The 18,678-nt window shown below is 50.7% G+C and overlaps 1 protein-coding gene across 3 annotated transcripts in view; it reads left to right on the forward strand.

Moving 5' to 3' along the window:
* Positions 1 to 1,763: 1,763 nt before the first annotated feature.
* MED26 (mediator complex subunit 26) overlaps positions 1,764 to 18,678 on the forward strand; it is a 52,728-nt gene continuing 35,813 nt past the window's right edge. The window contains exon 1 of one of the 3 annotated variants that reach the window (XM_058727576.1): positions 1,764 to 2,073. In XM_058727576.1, the coding sequence (XP_058583559.1) occupies positions 2,002 to 2,073 (72 nt within the window). In that variant the 5' untranslated portion in view covers positions 1,764 to 2,001. Of the gene's footprint in view, positions 2,074 to 2,107; positions 4,294 to 18,678 lie in introns of those variants that run through there. The other 2 variants (XM_058727579.1, XM_058727580.1) reach the window with 2 other exon arrangements.

Genomic DNA, 18,678 nt, shown 5'->3' on the forward strand with positions numbered 1-18,678 from the left:
CTTAAATGACCTGGCCCACGCAAAACAAATTGCTTATGTCTATGTGATCCTTGATTAAAAAAATAAATAAGAGACTGTACATCTGAGTTAGAAATTAAAAGAAAGGCAGGACCAGAATATGCTTGGGGGAGAGCTTGTTTATTTTGCTTATCTGAAGTTGAGATAAAGAGTATCTCCAAATGGGCTGGTTTCCAACCTGGACCATGTACACAAAGCACCTCATTCTAGGAGGGAGAGTGAGTAAATTAAAAAGAAGTTTTTTGCCCATGTTTATTTTCTCCTGCAAGTGTGATGTAAAACTTCTCACATGTGCAGAAGGAAGCAGACACAACCACGTGCAGAAACAGCCGTTTTTGCAAAAACGCTTCCCAGAAGCATGACAAATGCAAGACTCACAGGTGTAGCACAGATCCAAGGCACGTGTGTGGTTCTCATCAGCTGCCTCGCTCCTGTTTTAAATCTAGGTCTTCCTGTAACAACAAAAAAATTTATTTCTCCTGAGGCTGCGGCTAATAATCCACTCAGCCTGCCTTTTCACCCCTTCTCATAACAGTATTTCTAACAGGGCTTCCAGAGAGCGAGCGAGCGCTGGAGCTAGCAGAGAGCAGTGAAGAAAAAAAAAAAAAAAAAAAAAAAAAAAAGGCAGTAAAGTGGAGATGGGAAAGAGACTCCCTAGACTTGACGTTTAATTCTGGGTTTGACCTGTAACTCTGGGTGACCTTGGGCCTCAATTTCTTCCTTTGTGAAATGTATTGTTCAGAGAATGAGGGTTTCATTTTTTCCAGCATCTCCACGCAAAGCAGGGTGGGTCTTTTAAACCAGTGGTTCTCAACAGGGGACGTTCTGCCCGCCAGGGGACCTCTGGCGATGACTGGACATTTTTGGTTGACCTGACTGGAGGAGAGAGTGCTCCTGGCGTTTAGTAGGTAGAAACCCAGGATGCTGAATATCTTAAAATGCACAGGACGGCCCCTACAACAGTGAGCCGGCCGCAAATGTCACTGGTGCCCAGGATGAGAAACCCTGGCGTTGACACACGTTTGCAACGTTGGGGGTCGGTGGGCTCAATGGGCTGGCTTTGGGGCTTTCTAGCTGGAGTGAGGGCTCTCCCGAGAGGCGCTTCGCTGTCTCATGTGTCGGTGATCCCAGCACGCGAAGCACTGCAGACCCCCGCCCTCTGGAGGGGTGGGGGCATCCCTCTGCTCCTCTAAAGATGACCCTTCCGCGCGCATTATCACAACGTGGACTTGGCTCCCTCGCCTCCAGGAACGGCGATCGAGGGACTGGGGACCCCAGGCTCGGAAAACTTGTCAACTTCTCCCGCCCGCGACTCCCGTCACCTCCTTCGGTACGGGGAAGGCTTTTCTCCCCAAGGAAGAGTCCTTCCGCCGCCAACCCTGAGGCGGCCGACCGGAGTGCCCAGGTTCAAGGACTCGGCGCGCACCGCCCGTTTCCGTCGGAAACCTCAGCTCCCCAGGGCCCAGCCGGGGGCGGGGCCTCCAAGCGGCGGCCGTTGCCCCGCCCAACCGCCTCCCAACGGCTACCTCCGGCGGGCGGTGGGCGGGGCGGGGCGGCGGACCAGTACGCCTGCGCGCGCATGCGTGGGGGTGCGGGGCGGGGCTCGCGCGCGGCCCCGCCCAGACCCGGCGTCTCTGCCCGCCCTATCTCCCAACCTCCTCAGCGTGGCGCCGACGCTGCGTGCGGCGCGGGTTACCCAGAGTGCTCCGCGCAGGGGCAGCTCACTGGAGTTTGGTTCTCGAGGCGGCGGCAGCAGCGGCGGCGGCTCCGGTGGCTCCTCCTCCTCCTCTGGTGGCGGTGGCGGTGGCGCCCCGGGCCCGAGCCCCGGCTCCCCTCTCCGCCACCCCGCGTGCCCCCTCCTTCCCCGGCACCGCGGGGAACATGAGGCTCCGCTCCCGGAGGCCGGCGAGTGAGTGACCCCCGTCCCCCGCCTCAGCCCGCCCGCCCGCTGGCCCGGCCGCTCCCCCCCGCCTCGCCCAGGCAATGACAGCGGCTCCGGCGTCTCCGCAGCAGATCAGGGACCGGCTGCTGCAGGCCATCGACCCCCAGAGCAACGTAAGAACCCGCTGCGCGGGCCGGGACGGAGGCCGCGTGGGCCCGGGACCCTCCCCCTCCCCAAAGCCCCTCGCCCGCCGGGCTCCGGGGAACCCGCCCGACGCCCACCTGCCCCCGAGGGCCGCTGCCATCCCGGTCTCTCGCCCCACGGGCCCGAGTCGGGGGCAGGTCAGGCAGTCTGGCGGCGCTGGGTACGTGAGGCCGAGGCTTCCGTGCGGCCTGGGCGGAGGGAGCAGAAGGGAACTGAGGCCAGAGCTTTGCCTTTTCTTCCGCTCCAGATGTATGACCCTTACTGCTCCTTACGAAGCTCACCCGCCTTGCCCTTCCCCGGGGACCCGCGACCCCCGGGAAGTCTTCCCGGCGGGGGGGAGGGGAGGGAGAAAGGCTGTGGAGCAACTGGTGTCCGGGGTATGACTCGGGCGCCTGTGCCGCCTGTGTCTCGGCCTTCTGGGTGATCAGGAAAGTCCTCCTTTCCTCTTCTCCCGGCTGGAAGCATCTTCCTGGCTTCAGAGGGACCCCCCCCTCCCCGCCCCCAGCCTACTTTGCCCTTAGCCGGGTGCCCAGGGCGCGTGGAGAGTCCCCCCTTGGTTCTGCGAGTGGACATGCCTTTGCCGAGTCCCTCCTGGGATCGCTGCCGACGGTAGATGATCGTGGGGAGGGTGGGATCCTTCCTGTTGCCTTTCTAGGCCTAAATGCCCATTGCGTCTTCTGACCAAGCCAGAGCCCCGCTTTTTGGTGTGAATTAGAGGTGGTGATTTTCTTTCCTGTTCTTCAAGAACGCTCCTTCGGCTATTACTTCCCCCCACCTGAGGGTTCCGGCTTGGTGGCTTGTCACTTAGAGGGTCAGGGTCAACCCCAGGGTGTTGCTTTCTTAGATGGTCCTCCACCGAGGCTACTGTTTGCAGAGGGATCTTCTCTGCCCCTCTTCGCGTGTGTAGGGGAAGACTCGTAGTGTCTCCCCTCATGTTTTCTCAAAGGGATTGTTGGCAGTAGGGGTCATTTTCTCCTGTGGCAGGAGCAGGTTGAGCAGTAGGAAGATGTTGTGGCAGGTATGAGATGAGCCCCTGCATTTGCTGGGAGACCAGGAAGTGGCCATTGAGATCACTTTTTAATATGCTGGAGATCCAAGGAAAAAATCTTTTTGTCTTGGGCCAGGTAACTCCGGTTTCTCTCACTGTAGGGTTTTTGTTTTTCCTTTACATTGGTTTGACTAATTACTCTTAGGACTGTGCTTTAGCCTGGTATTTTTGGAATAATTCACATTGGCTTGTATAATTTTGGTAGAAATTGAGGAGTTATGGTGTCTGTAAGTCTCTGGTTTTTGTATCATAAGTAATCCTCTTGTCCCTAGTCTTCAGGCCCCATTAAGATCGACTTGTGGTAATTGTCTTCAACAAATGTTGTATACATTTTTGTTATGACTTTGGGGGTGGAGTAGGCACAAGCTATATAAAACCTTCCAGAATATTTTGCAGTAACTGGAGCCGCTGCAGTTCCTAAGACTGAAATATTAGAGAATAAAACAAATGACATGAAAAATGAAAGCTTGGTGACTTTTGCATCTTTTGTCCAGAGTGTAATTTCTTGAATTCCACGTGCCTGTTTGCCTTCGGGGAATCTGAGAGGTTGCTGAGATATTAGCACTGATCCTTAATGCCACCTAGGAGAGCTTTGGGATCAGGAGGCGCTTTGACAGGCGGTCATGATATGTTGTAGATTAGGTAGGGCAGTGACCTCAGAGGTTCCAGTATTGTGTAAGGCTGTAATCTAAAGGGTTCTTAGGGGGAGAGGAGAGGAGGGCAACGAGGAAGGGGGGTTAGCCAGAAGCGGGAGAAGGAAACAAATCTCATTTTTGTTGTATTTTAGTGTGTACAGTGGTGTTCATTCATAGGAGCCCCTGGTTGCTGTAATGGCATGGGGTTCACATGTTATATGGCTTGTCGGGGGGGGGACTTTAGTGATGGGTGTGCATAGAGTCCTGCTAAATGTGAGCGTGGTGGATGGAATTGGGAAACTGTCTCTGGATACGAGTGATGAGGAAAGTGCCTCCTTTAAATGCTGCCATTGCCAGTGACCATCTGTGAGCATTGTTAGAACCTTTTGACAGGAGCGTGGCTTGAAGCAAACCCCATATAGAAACTGGAGCCGTGGCAGAATAGGTTGCCGACAGAGGTGGTGCGACCATAATTCTGCAGTTTCTCTGGATTGACCTGGGCTCAGGTGAGTGTGAGGTAGCTCCAAGAAGGCAGTGCCGGCACCCAGCAGCTTTTCTCTAACTTGACCAATTATGAACTCTACTTTGGGATAGTTAGTTGACACATATTTAAGATGCTCATGGAAAAAAAATGGGGACAGTGTTGAAGAGCCAACACTAAAATTAAACCTCTTCTGAGAGAAGCGACAGGGAATTGTGTCATGTAATGCTTACCTCTATGGACATGCAATTATGGTTAACAAACTTAGCTTTTGCTTGAAAAATCAATGTCAGGGCAGCTGACCTAATATCCACAAGTAGCTGAGAAGTTAGGGAAATAACAAAGTAACATTTACCGACCATCTCCTTGACAAAGGAGTTCTTAAGGGGAAAGTTGTCTGTATGTTTTCAGTTCCAGTCTCTGGAGTATTTGAATTTCTGCAACAGCAGACTCTGAGTTAATAATTTCTGCCAACTCAGTAATAAAGTAAATCCTCTACACTTCTTTTCAAAAAGCGACTAACAGTTTTTCGGAACGATCTAAGCCTTACTCTCCTTGTGGTGTATGTAGCCAGGGTGTTGAAAATCTCTGAAGCGCAGTGTGCGCGTTTCTTCCCGCTTAATCTTCGTGGGTACAGTCAAGGGCCACGCCTTCTTCCTCTGCCCAGAAATTGGGAGTCCATCCACCCAAGCACAGTCTTCTCAGCAGGTGATGAACTTCTCGCTTGTATTGGACACTCCTCGTTTCATGGAAGTTCAGGCTTTGCCTTCTTGACCAGAATGTAGGCTTTGTGAGCATGGTTTGTTTCTTGTCTTCTTTCTCCAGGGCTGAAGCATTAGGTGCTTTAGGGTGCTAAGTGCTGGTTAAACTGACTGAATCCTCGCATCCTTCTTGCTATATGTGCTGAAGTTTAGTCGTGTAATATTCTAATTCAGAACTCTCTAGAACCGTGAGGCACATGGACAGAATAGGTCTGAGACGGTGGAGTGGATACTGTATCCCCGTAACAAGTTGAATAATAGCACAAAGCAGGCCTTGCACAAAGCAGGTGAGCATCTCTGTAATCAGAACAGGGAGCGGCCAGAGAAGGCACTGCGGGAGAAGGGGACTTCAACTTGCCCAAGATGTCTGTGTAAAGGCCTCCTACTGATCAGGCTCTCTGGCAGGAAACTTCAGAAATGACTTTTCTTTCTTACAGTTACGCAGACGTCAGGTGCCAAGGAGAGGTGACCAAAGGGCCTCTGCAGAGAGAGACACACAAGAATGATAATTTCCCCCCTAGGAAATTAGAAGATTAAGACGCCACCTAGCTTCTCTGGGCTGCAGGGTCTTCATGTACAAAGTGGGACTGGGAACTGGTGTATGCACCCATAAGGCTCCTTCCGGATCCAGGGTTCAGATTCTGGAAGGGGTAGCAGAGGCTCACATGAGTTGTTCTAAAAGTTTTTTTCTTTTAATGTGAGGTGCATTATGTGAACTTTCTAAAATAACAAAATTCTCACAGATACCAGAACTCCACTCAGAGATATATGCTTTACCTGACTCTGCAGCATTTGAACAGGGTCTCCTGCTTCCCCACAACAGTTCTGTAAGGGAGGGATGGTGAGCAACTGATCTCCCTTTCCTGCAGGCATAGAAACCAACAGCATAAAGACAGTAGGTGCTGTTTAAGTGGGTGCTTCCCATGGTCAGGAGAGGACAAGACGCTTTTGTTTCTTACTGACTTAATTTGAGGTGACTGCCCTAAAGTTAGGGACTTACCTGAAGTTTAAGTGACAGTGCTTCTAACTCTAAATGCCACCACACTGCTCTCAAAGGTGGAGCGATGGCTTGAGAAGAGGCCCAAGAGGTCAGTGTTCTTGAGCTGGTAAGAAAAGATGCGGGAGCCTTTTCTGTCCTACATAAGTTTATATGAGATTACAAATCGGTTTAGGTTTACCTGTGAGAGATCTAACAAGGTGATGATGTTAGACAGCCTGTCCTGGAAACATCTTACGGTTTCTGTCAGGGACAGAATCCTGGGCCAGACCATATCGTGGTGTGGCAATTGCCAACTGATGTGGAACTTTTCATGAGTATTGTGTGCTGGCTTTGTTTTCTGCTTCAAGATTACAAGCACTCATGATGTTAACTTAAAACATCATTGATCCTGCTGAAAGGAGGACTGTTACACATTGTAAAGGGGAAGATTGTTGGTTCTGATTCTCTCCAACGTTAAAGGTTATAAAATCTCAACACGTGGACTCTCTGATCACTCTGGTTGCCCAAATGGCAGTGACATTCCTGTCTTTGTTCTTCATATGTGGCCATGATATGTGAAGAAGAGAGCAGTGTGGCATTTTATGACTTTGAGAAACAGGCAGGTAATAAGTGTCACTTGTGACGCAGGTGTAAGTCCTTGTTCTGACTCACTCTCTCCCTTAGAAGAAGGTGGATTTTACATTCTGTCTTCGCAGAGGTCTGGTGGTCATCAGAAGTGGCTTTACTTGTAATCATAGTATGTTGTCCTGCCTGGAAGTCACAGAGTCCTGGAGGATTGTCCAAGATCAGCTTGTGGGAAGGGGCCTTTGTCCTGATACAGTTGTAAGAAGACTCCATGGTCACCTGGGCTCAAGATGTAGCTGCGTGTGGCAGGACGTGCACTTGAGGTTGGGTGAAGGAGAGGAGCTGTTCACCTGTGCCTCAATTTTGGTGTCTCTGCAAGCCATCTTCTCAGACAGAGCTCCAGTTTAACTGGAACCAGGCCTCAGTCCAGTCCCTAGGTGACTGCAGTTCTGTGGGCATGTCTCCTGCCCAACCCCCACTGTAAATCGCCTTCTGGAAGCTGGGGGCTTTGTCTCCATCAGAAGTTGTGCCCCTTTCTTCTCCCTTATGGGAGGCTGTCCTGAGTCTGTCTGGTCCCTTTGGGACCCCTCAGTTGGTTGTTGGAGTGGGTGACTGAGTTTGTGGTTTGGTGAGTGACTGCATAGGCAGTGTGTTTTCAGCCTGGTCTTTCTAGTGCCCAGACTTGGAGCCCCCATCTGAAACTCCCCCTTTTTGCTCTCAGAGCACTGAGCTAGTATTGACATGGAGATTCCTTGATTCCTTGAACTGGGGAGTATTTCTTGCATAAGGAAGACATACCAATATTCTGCATGTGGTGTTTAAAAGTGCTCTCTGAATGAATTCCAGGTCTGAGGAGGCCATACACTTAACATCTCAATTGTCAACTGATATATACTGTTGATGGAGAAATGTGGTAAAGCTGAAAAAGGTGGCTCAGCAGTTGAATAAACATTTCTAGCCATTGCTTATGGTGTTGGGTGTGGAGGGTGCAGACCTGGAGATGCCCAGCCCCTACCCTTGAAGGACCTGGAACAGGAAGAGAATGTGCACGTGGGCAATCTGGGGTGGAGGGTGGGGATCAGCGTCAGGGGAGGCCTTACAGGGCTATAGCTCGTAGGTCCAAATGGAGGAGTTGTTCATGTTTCTTATTCAAAGGTAGTTCAGAATTCTTAAGAGCATGAAATGACTTCTAGAGCACTGTATAGTTTGTTTTCAGAGTGAAAAGTTTTACAGTCACATACAGAAAGCCAGCTCTTGCTTCATTTCTGATCTGAGGGAGACAGAATTTGACGAATAGCTGGCAAACCCTTGAACAATTTGCCCTCTCAGCAGTGGGAGGGGAGGGGGACAAGTGTCAGGCTCTGTGGAGGACCTGGGGTCTGCTTTCAAGTATTTGAAGAGCTGTTGTACCCCGGGTTAGGTTTGCTCTGTGTGGATTTTCGAGGCAAACCTAGTAGGGGAAGGCAGGAGTTCCTGGAGGGAGGCCGTGCTGCACTTGGGGAGCTCTTGATTATTGTCCGAGCTGGCTCACGACAGTCCAGAACCACTGTGCCAAGTGGGTGTGCACATGTATCTGGGCCCTCTGTCTGGACCCCCAGACGCCTGCCCAAAAACTCCTGGAGGTTCTGTGATGGCGTGAGGAGCCTGCTAAAAAGGAGAAAGGTTGTATCAGGTGACATGTCATTGCCAGGCAGGTGGGGTCGAGAGCCTTCGAATGCTCCTGGGACTGCAAGGAAGTTCCCTGGCTCCATCCATCCACTGGGGGCTGTAAAACGGACAGCCGCAGCCTACAGAACACCTAGTATGTGCTAGGTATGGTGTGGAGCGCTTGGCTTCCTGTTTGCTCTCTGAACTAGTCCTAGAGGTAGATGTTCCATCTTCCTTTCAGGAGAGAGCAGAGATTAATGATCTCCACTGTCGTGGAGGAGGCTATGGGCCTATACCCAGTGCTGGTAGGCTCAGAAGCAGTGGGCTTAACTCTGACAGTCTCTTGCCTCCTACATAAGCAGTGCCCAGGAGGGAATTTGGACTCCGCTGTGTCTTCTGTGGTTTTAACCTCATAAATACAAAGTGTTTTTATTTTTTTATTTTTTTATTTTTTATTTTTCAACGTTTTTCATTTATTTTTTGGGACAGAGAGAGACAGAGCATGAACGGGGGAGGGTCAGAGAGAGGGAGACACAGAATCGGAAACAGGCTCCAGGCTCCGAGCCTTCGGCCCAGAGCCCGACGCGGGGCTCGAACTCACGGACCGCGAGATCGTGACCTGGCTGAAGTCGGACGCTTAACCGACTGCGCCACCCAGGCGCCCCTACAAAGTGTTTTTAAATGTTGTTTTGTGTTTCCATTTCCATCCCAGTTCGGACAGTCTTTCCCTCTTTGAAATCTTCTAGCCTAATGGCTCCTAACCTTTTTGCCTGTCAGGATCCAGTTCTGTGATCAGAAATATTCAGGGGGCTCCTGGGTGGCTCAGCCGGTTAAGTGTCTGACTCTTGATTTCGGCTCAGGTCATGATCTCATGGTTCGTAAGGGCAAGCCCCATGTCCGGCTCTGTGCTCACAGAGCGGAGCCTGCTTGGGATTCTCTCTCTTTCCCTCTCTCTCTGCCCCTCCCCCAGTTGTGTGCTCACGCAAAAATAATAAATTTGTGCTCTCTCTCAAAAATAAATAAACTTAAAAAAAAAAAAAAGAAATATTCGGGAACTTGCATATATTGACAGGTGTACTTTGAGTAGCTGTTTTTTTGAGAATATTCAAGGAAAGAAGCTACTCTTAATCTAGTCATGCTTTGAAATGAAGTTGTATCTTATCAAAACGGCGTCTACTTAAATCTGTAAGCTAACCTTCTTTGTGTGTGACACCTAGGTTGGGACTCTCTGTACCTCACATTTGTGACCTTCTGTCATCGCTACTATTCTCCTCTCCCAGAAACCTTTCCTGCTTTAATCCAAGACCGTCTCCCTCAGGCACTGTACATAACTTAAAAACCCTACATTCCTGCTGATAACCGGTCTTGTTGATTGCATTTTCCTTGGGATCGCGAGCTCCTTGGTAGTGGAGCACGAGTTAATCCCCATGTTTCCAGGGCTTCCATAGCAAGCCTGTGCTCAGAAGCTTGTTGATCTTCCTGTGAAAAGGGCCAATGTCGGGAGTTAACTGTCAGCACTTACCCAGCAGACACACAGCTAGAAAGGATCACGCTGGGATCGGGAATCCTTCCCTCCTGCCCAGTCCTCACCCACCTGCCACCACCTCCCTGGTCACCTGAGAGAGCGCAGTAGTGGGTACAAGGTCAGCATTCTACTCTCCTGCCAGAGTCTGGGTCTTTATGCTGGGTTTGTCTATGGGATGTTTTTATGCCAGGCTGGGAGGGAAGTTGTACCTGAAATGCTTTGTGCTGTCTCTTGAACTGGCTGAGGAAAAGGCGTGAGGCATTTTTTTCCCTTCTGTTTCTTGGCTGTTATTTTTTACCCCTGTGACAGGGAAAAAAGATGACTCTTGATCTTAGATCCCTGTCTGTCTGTGGACCCTGGAGATACTGTTCAAATGCTGCCTAGGGGCCCTTTTGGTCACGTGACAAACAAGACTCTCTCTGGACGCTCCGCTTCCCTGGGTTTCATCAGGGCCAAAAAATGGGTGATGGTTCCTCCAGACCATACCCTGCAGTGAGTCAGCCTTGTGGCTGCTGTGGCGGTCCCGGTCACCCATCCACTGTGGGCGCAGAGTGATTTTGTAAGTGGTTGGCTGTGGCCAGCCTTGACTCCGTGGTGGGGGGTTCTGTGATCTTCTCATGGAAGACTTAGGTGTATGTGAGCCCAGCTCACAACAAGAGCCCGGTAGGTGGCCTGGCAGTCCTACTCCAGGCACCGGTAGCCCCCCCCCCTGCCCCGCCCGCACTTGTACCTTTGGCCCCATCCCCTACCCGCACCTCTGGTCACACACCTGGCTCTGGGTAACCACCTGATCTGCCAAGCTGGCCGCAGCTTTGCCTGCCCACAGGGGGTCTGGGTTCATTAGCTCTCTCGACCTCTCTTGCCATCAGGTCTCTGGTCTGGCTCAGGTTGGCATATGGGGTGGTGGCCACATCCTCTTTCCCCAGGTGATCCCCGAGGTAACTAACTGCCCTCTTCTTCTTAAGGCCAGCCCTTCTGGAAGCCACATCAGGTAGACCCTTCCCAACTGTATTTGCCCCATGCATCTTACAACTGTGCCAGGCAGGCCGTTGGCAAGCTGACTTTTTAGTGCTGTCTGTGGGGGTCAAGTGCCAGTGATGTGTGTAGGATATAAAATAGGAACGGTTTACCCTTTTTGCTGATGGTTTCACATTTGCTTCAAGTATTCTGTTGGCCAGCCTCCCCCAGAGGGAGCTCAAATGTGAAAGGGCTGATTGGCTTATGCCACTCAAAGGCTCAGAGGTGAGTCTGTTCTCAGGTGAGGCCCGGGTTTTGTTCCATCTCTTTTGTAGTGTTCCCTCTGCGCAGTGGGGTGTCCTCCTTGTCCTTCCAACCCCTGCAGCTTTGGGATTCACCCTCTTTGACCATCAGCCAGGGGAAGAAAGACGAGGTGATGCTCTCCCAGAAGTCCCAGCACACATTTTCTGGTGCCGTCTGTGGGCTTTGATGCAATTAGTAGGCTGTGTTGATTGGTTCACCCCTGGTGTTAGTTCCACCCAGACCAGCCCAGAATAGAGGGGATGCTCCCGGGAAACATCAGAGTCCTGTTTGTGGGAGGGGGTAGTGGTATGGAGAACAAGCTGACAATGTCCCCTGAGCGCATGTGGGTTTAATCACCACTCTGATGTGATCATACCATCAAATAGTTGGGCATGCTGGCCTGGGAGACTTGGGTCCAGAAACAAAATGGGTGTAACTGAAATGTAAGGCCTGGAGGAAGCAATGGAGTGGTTTGGATGATAGGAGGTCTCAGCATGGCGTTCTGAGTACCCACCCACAGATTCTGATTTCCCCGTAGTCACACTTGGGTACTTTGCTCTTACCTTGTGTTAAAGTGGGTGCCGGCTTGTAGCTTCTGCCCCATTCTGGGCAGAGGAGCACTTGGGGAATCTAAGAGAGCCTGCCACAGTGCTGCTCATTCTCCCAAGCCCATCATCTCTCCTGGTGCTGCACCTGGTGCAGGCAGGGGAAGTGGTGCAGTCCAGGAGGCCCCGGGCTCACACAGGCCTCCTGTGGTTGTGAGGCGGCACCCGGACCCAGGCAAGAGCCGAGTTCTCTGGACTTCTGTCCTCTTGGCTCAGAGGCATGGATGGACACTGGATGGTCTCTTCACATCTGATCGTTCTGCCCCTTTCCTCTTGCTTGTCCCCTCCCTTTGGTTAACCTGGGTAACCGGAAACTGGTACCTGCATTTCCGGGCCTGGCTTCTTCCCCTTAGGTTAACTGAGAAGGGTAGGGTCAGGTGATCTTTCACAGCCTTCTCCATTTTTCCCTCTGTTTGTTGGGGTGGGGGGGAGGGGTGGCTCTCAGCAAGCACCTGAAGTTGGTGATGTCTGCTCCCCCTTTGCTGGATGCTGGCAGCCTGGCAGTGACAGAAGTGGGCCACATGTTTTAGTTCAGGCATGATCATGGGGGGAAAGGTTTGTGAATGGTTATTTCACTTTCACTTCTATTTTAACTGAGCTTCTCAAGCATTTAAAATTCTCAGCTTGAAGATTGGTTGACAAGCCAGTGCTGGCACTGAATGCAGGAGCCTAACTTCTCACCAAAGGGCAAGAAACATCGCCCTCCCTAGTGTTATGTGAGCCTGCCCTGCTTTTGCTTGTAACTTCTCTCACCCCATCACTGAGCCAGAGTGCTGTTAGTGTGTGTGTGTGTCTCTCTTTCTGTCTGCCTTGTGGACAGATTTCTCCAATGTGGTGGGAAATGCAGCAGCCTCAGAGTTTGACTTTTTGAAGGCTAGGCCATTGAAGAAGGGATTCACACACTTACTTCCAGTGTGAAAACTCTTGGAGAATCAGCTCTGGCTTGCCTTGGGGGCGAGGGGACCTTGGAAGAAATGGACATGCCCACAGGAGGTCAAAGAGGAGCATGTAGAGACAGGGTCTGCAGTTCAGACAGAAACAGTAGGTGCCCCCAGACTGCTATAGTTATCCCAGGTGGCTGGTGGGAAATGGGTGGGGGCAGGGGCGGGGCCAGGGCTGTCTTAGGGTTTCTGTGATTCTGCTTGTCAGCTCCTCCTAGAGGAGACTGGGCACCTGCTTGTCGCCCTGAGGATGAAACTCCTGTGTTAGGATTACGGTGGACATGGTTTTCTATCGGAAGTGGCATCATCTGCTGGGCTTGTGTTTGTCACTCCAGACTGTCTTCCTGGGTCATTGTGCTGTCTTCAGTTCTCTGCTGTAGGGTTGGTGCTGAATGTACCTCTGCAGGAGTGAACGAGGCCTGAGGCCTAACACTGATCGGTGCCCGTCGTCCCCTGTCCCCCTTGCACCTTGCTGTGTTGGCCATTCCATTCTCTCCAAACCCTTGCCCATGGTGCCTCCTTACCCCCAAGTGTTTTGGCTTTGCCCTGCACTGCCCAAGACCCTGTCTGCCTTTAAGGCCTTCCCCAGGTGTTCTTAGAGCCATGGCTTCCAACAGCGCCTGAACTCTCTCCAGCAGACTGCTGTCCTGGATGTGCAGGAGGCCCATTCCAAAGTGGAGGCACCTTCTTTCCTCCTGCCTTTCTGTGCCACACTGTGGTGGTTGGTGGTGCCACCACTCCTTGGGCTACTTCAGAGTTGTCCTGGGGTCTGCCTCCTATGGCAGCCCCCTTCCTGAAAAATGGGATCTCCAGGGAGGTCTAGTGCAGCTGCTTAGCAGCTGGTCTGCCTCCTGCTCTCTCCTCCACACCAGCCAAAGAGTGAGTGTCCCCAAACACAGACGTTTCATCCTCTCTGTTGGGGCTTCGTGGCTGACTGGATATAAAGTCTGAGTCCTTTAGGTAGCATATAGTGGAGAAAACGGTCTTTGGGTAGAGAAACTTGGGTTTTGTCATTAGACTGAACTAACCTGGAATCTTGATTCTGCTGTTCACCTTGCAGCCTTGGATGAGGTCAGGTTTTCAGCCTGAGTTTTGTCAGGAGGATGTACACACGCTGCTTAGGAAGGCTGTTGAGAATGGGATGTGGCCCCAGTGCAGATGCGTCCCAGGTGCTGATATACAGGGTAGCTAACAGTTCACAGGCTTGGTAGTGGGCAGCCCATCCAGCTGCCAGTTCCTGTCCTTCCCCTCTGGTCCATGCCTATTGGATGATTAGTTACTGAGAACTAGCCAATCATGGGGCTGTGTCTTCCTGGCCAGTGACTGGTTTGAGAATGGGCCCATGACCCAATCAGATCCTATGAAAGTTTTAGCACTTTGCTGGGGTAGTTGGGGTAGACATGAATGGGGAAGATATGAGCTGGTTGTTGCTGTAATCTCCTGCTTGGGAACAGCCTGCCCAGGAGTGAGACCTGTCCAGAGAGTTGAAGGAAGATTAGGTCACCATGGCCCAGCTGGCCCAAGGCGAGTCCTGCCCTGAACTTTTCAGTTAAGTGAGCCACTGACTTCTTTTCTGGATGAGGCCCGTTTGAGCTGCCTTTTCTGTTACTTGCAGTCAAGAGAGTCTAGACGGAATCAGCCGAGAACGTTGTGCCCCAGTGTCTGGCTCAGGCGTTGTCTCTCCCCCACTGCTGCTCTAATGCTCAGCTGCTCATCAGTCAGCTCCTGACCTGCTTGTGTACCCACACCTGGATGTCCTGCCCTCTTTTTTCCCCTCCCTCCCTCTTTTCTTCCTCCTTTCCCCTTTTCTTCCTCCCTCCTTCCCTTCCTATCTGCCTCTCTGGGCTCTGGGCCCAGGGTGCCTCCCCCAGCAAGGCCAGGGCCAGATCTTCCAGGAGCACTGTCTTCTGGCTGTTCCTGGCGTCCTGGTCTGATCTTTCTCATAGCATCTTTAACGTATCTAGCATGCCTGTGTCGCATCCCCCCCTCCCCCCCTACCGCCTTGGTTGTTTTGCTGGTGCATAGTGAGCCTGTTCCTTCTGTTAGAGTCAGTGACCAGTTTATGAACCAATGTGGGTCCGTCTCTAATTTCAAGTGACAGATGAGCACAAGCAGTACCTAACTTGGGAGGATCTAGTTGGGTTTAGAGTAAGAGTTCAGGTTTGGTGGGGCCTGGGCAGGGCAGCGCGCAGCTCATGAGTATTGGGGTGGGGGTTGGGGTGGCTGGTTCCCTGGAGGAGTCTCCTCTTCCTGATAGGAGTACTTGGCCCTCTCCAGACCTCAGCCTTTCGGGGTCCTCCCGTGGTATGTTTGTTCTCTTGGAACTGTAGTGGCATAGTTAGCACTCTGGCACCAAGCCTGTCCCCTGTGTGTCCCGTAGTTCTAGGGAGTCTCGGGATTCTGTAAGTTGGTGACAGGACCCAGGGAAGGGGGAGGGTGTGCTTGGAGAGCATATACCTCCTCCCTCTCTTGGGCAAGGCCCAGGCCAAGATGACTCCCCCCAGCAGGGGGCTCTGAACCCTGAACACCAGCTGTGAGGGCTGCCACTTCAGCTCCTTCTGGCCTCTGCCTATGTGGCCTTGGGGCAAACCATTTAATGTTTCTGAGGCTCAGTTTCTTTATTTGTGGCTTGGGGCTATGGGAGCCATCACTTGGTGGTGTCCCGAGAGGCTCAGCACATCCCTGGCAGGGACAGTGCCCAGCTTCTGTGTAGTCACCTAGATGACCATGAAGGACTGGGTACTGTTTGTTATAGGTGAGCAAAAGTGGGAGGGAGGTTGTCCATGCTGGAGGCCCTGCAGAAAGGGGAGAATAATCCTATCAGTGATAATAGACCTGCCTGTGGAGTTCAGCCAGGGAGGGGCTGGATCCCATTCAATCTGGTGAGCAGCCTTGCTAAACACATCAGCTGCTCAAGGTCTTTTGGTGTAATCTTCGTAAAGGTTATTTCTTAATCTTTGGACCTTAATAGAAACTGGAGGACCAAAGCATCAGCTGTTAATGTGTCCTCGCTCTCTGCTAGGTATTATCCCATTTCATAGATGAGCAAGGTTAAATAGCTAGTCACCTGGTCACTGCATAGCTGACCTTAAGAGCATTTGTTTTCGTCATGAGACAATATGGCGGGTGCTGCAGAGAGGAGAGGAGAGGAGAGGAGAATCCCTGTGGAGGTCTTTGTTTCCTTCCAGAGCACTGTGTCCTGATGGAGATGGTCTCCGTCTGTGCTATCCAGTAAGGTAGCTGTGAGCCACATGGGGATCGTGAGTACCTAACATGTGGCTGGTAAGACCAAGGAACTGACTTTTAAATTTCTATTTAATTTTCATGCCCACCTGAGGACAGAGCACTTCTAGGGCCTCTCGGATTACTTGTGCTTTGGGTCAGGACTGGGGGCTGTTGTGGCCTTTTTCCACATGAGAGGTGGGGGAGGAGTTTGCACCTGAGCTGGCATAGGGGCGCAGAATGGGGCTCCTGTCCCTTCCTAGCCATCCTCTTCTCTCAACCCCCACCCAGGCACACAGCTTTGGTGTCTCTAATGTCTCTAGAGCCTCCGAGCTATATCTGCTCGCTCCATTCGTGAGGTCTCCTCTTAGGGAGAAGAAAGCCTTCTCATTTCTTAAGTCTGGGTTGATTAATGTTGTTAACAACTAAATAGATATCCTTGGAGCCTCCCTCCTAAGTAAAGAGAGATGGGCAGATGGACAGACGGAATGAAGAACAGAAAGAGAAGTATTTTAGGAGTGCCTGGGTGGCTCAGTCAGTTAAGCATCTGACTTGGGCTCAGGTCATGATCTCATGGTTCCTGAGTTTGAGCCCTGCATCGGGCTGTCTGCTGTCAGCACAAAGCCCGCTTTGGATCCACTGTAGCCCTCTCTCTCTGCCCCTCCTCTGCTCACATTCTCTCTCTCTCTTTCTCAAAAATAAATAAAACATTTTTTTAAAAAGTATTTAATATGCAAGGGTTTGAAGTTAGACCCTGTGAGAAATAAGCCCACTACCCCAATCAAAGGAGGGACACGGACTCAGAGCACAGGGAAGCTAGGGTTTAATCAACATTCTTGCAAGAACAGGTGTCTGATGGACAGGGGCACAGTTGGGGCAGTTGCAGCAGGCAATTTATCTCCTAGTGTGCAAGTCCCTCCCCTGGTTCCTCATTGGCTGAATACTACAGAGGTTACAGCCTTACAGGTAGTTGCCTGTGTCCATGTAAGGGAAAAAGTCTGATTGAACACATGTGTGTTCCTTGAGGTAACACAGAGACTTCAGTTCTTTGGTGCATGCTCATTGCAAAGTCCACAAAAAATAAGCCCACAAAATGGGGAGGGAAAGAAGAACCAGGAAGTGAAGTGTCTAAGGGTTTGGGACTCAGTTGTCAGGGGGGCGGGGGGAGGGGGTGCTTACATATTTCCGAAAGGTTGTAAACCTATTGTTAACAGCACAGCTTTTATTTGGTATTTCTGAAAATGAATCATCTCACTTCTCACAGATCCAGATTCAAATCTCTATGGCTCTCTCTGAGATGTTTTTCATTGGACAAGTCACATCAGATATTTGCTGTCAATCTCAAATTAGCTGTTGTCTAAAAAGTGAGAACAAGATAAGCCCTACCATACTGAAGAGTACATAGAAGGCACTGAACCTGTACGTATAAGCCCCTTCCCACTTTCCTGGGAGTAGGGGCAGTTATTCCCCTGGATGAGTTTGTAGATACTTAACTTTGGTTTTCACTGATGCTCTTCTTCCTCAGAGATAGTCTTCCCTTTAGTGTGAGCAGTTACCAGACAACCTTGCATAATTTTACACATTTCTAAAAGCTCCCTGCGGGTGGGAAAAAGGAAGAAATAGGTTGTAGAACAAAATCTCAGACTGGTAGAACGGAAGGCGCACTTCTTTGGAAGAGGTGCTTGGGTTGGAACTCCCAGTCAGGATTAAAATCTGTCTGAACGTTTCTGAATCCCTTTCTTTGTACGGCATTTGCAGCTGAGGGTGATCAAACTATGAGTTTGTGTGTGAAATCGCCTTTAGGAAGGAATGTCCTTTCTGTATGAAGATAGGGTATGCAGAATCAATAGTCCCAAGATCTTAGAGACATTAGCAGACAGAGATGTTGATGTGATTAATAATCAGAAATTATACCTGGTACTCAAATGTGTGGGAAGAATGGCGTTGTCAGGAAATCAAGGTTTAGCGTTAAAGCTACCCTGTTGCCATTTTGTATCTCCCAGTCTGTCTCCCACCCTACTCGCCTCATCCCACACCACCCTGCTGGCAGGATCCAGGAGCTACTTCATACTTCACCCTTTTGGGAAGTATTTACCTAGGGAGAGGCATAGCCACTGGTGTCCTTTGATCTAGTCGTTTTACTCTTAGGAACTTACTAACAGATAGATACACGATGAATTTTAATAATAACACTGTTAATAGATATATTCACATGATTGTGATTGTTGATGTCATTAATTAAACGGCATGGGAGAAGCTTAGGAAACACAGTACACTGCAGAGTCGAGTGGCATAGGGCTGTGAAGAAGAGTCCTGAAGCCTCTGTAGAAAAATGGACAAGTCTTGCTATGATGAAGAAAAGGAGCATTTTTGTTAGCCAAGCACAAGCAGAAAAGGCACAAAAACTAGAGCTTTGGATAAAATGAGAACCACTTGTGTTGAGGCAGTAGGAGTACTTTGTTTTTGTTTTTCCTATGCTCCATTGTCTTTATTTTTTTTCATGTTTATTTATTTTGAGAGAGAAAAAGAGCGAGCAGGGAGGGGGAGAGAGAGGCATAGAGAATCGCAACTCAAGGCTCTATCCCACAAACCTGAGATCGTGACGTGAGCCAAAGTCGGACGTGCTTAACCAACTGAGCCAGCGTTGTCTTTTTAATTAAGCAGTAAAAAAATGAAAATAAAAGTAGACTGCTTTAGCCTGAAGAGCACTCAAGAACCACTGAGAGCAGTCAGATGTGGAGTGGATGCGGGGCCTGTGTGTACTACAGCCAGTGGAGAGGAGGGACTTACTTCTCTTACATACCCAGGAGGTTCATAGCAGGGGCGTGCAATGCTTACTCTGGTCAGGGCCGCCAGTCCTGTTCTTGATGCTCTCGGAGGACTGG

The sequence above is a fragment of the Neofelis nebulosa genome, chromosome 4 (assembly GCF_028018385.1).
Source record: "Neofelis nebulosa isolate mNeoNeb1 chromosome 4, mNeoNeb1.pri, whole genome shotgun sequence".
Classification (NCBI taxonomy): domain Eukaryota; kingdom Metazoa; phylum Chordata; class Mammalia; order Carnivora; family Felidae; genus Neofelis; species Neofelis nebulosa.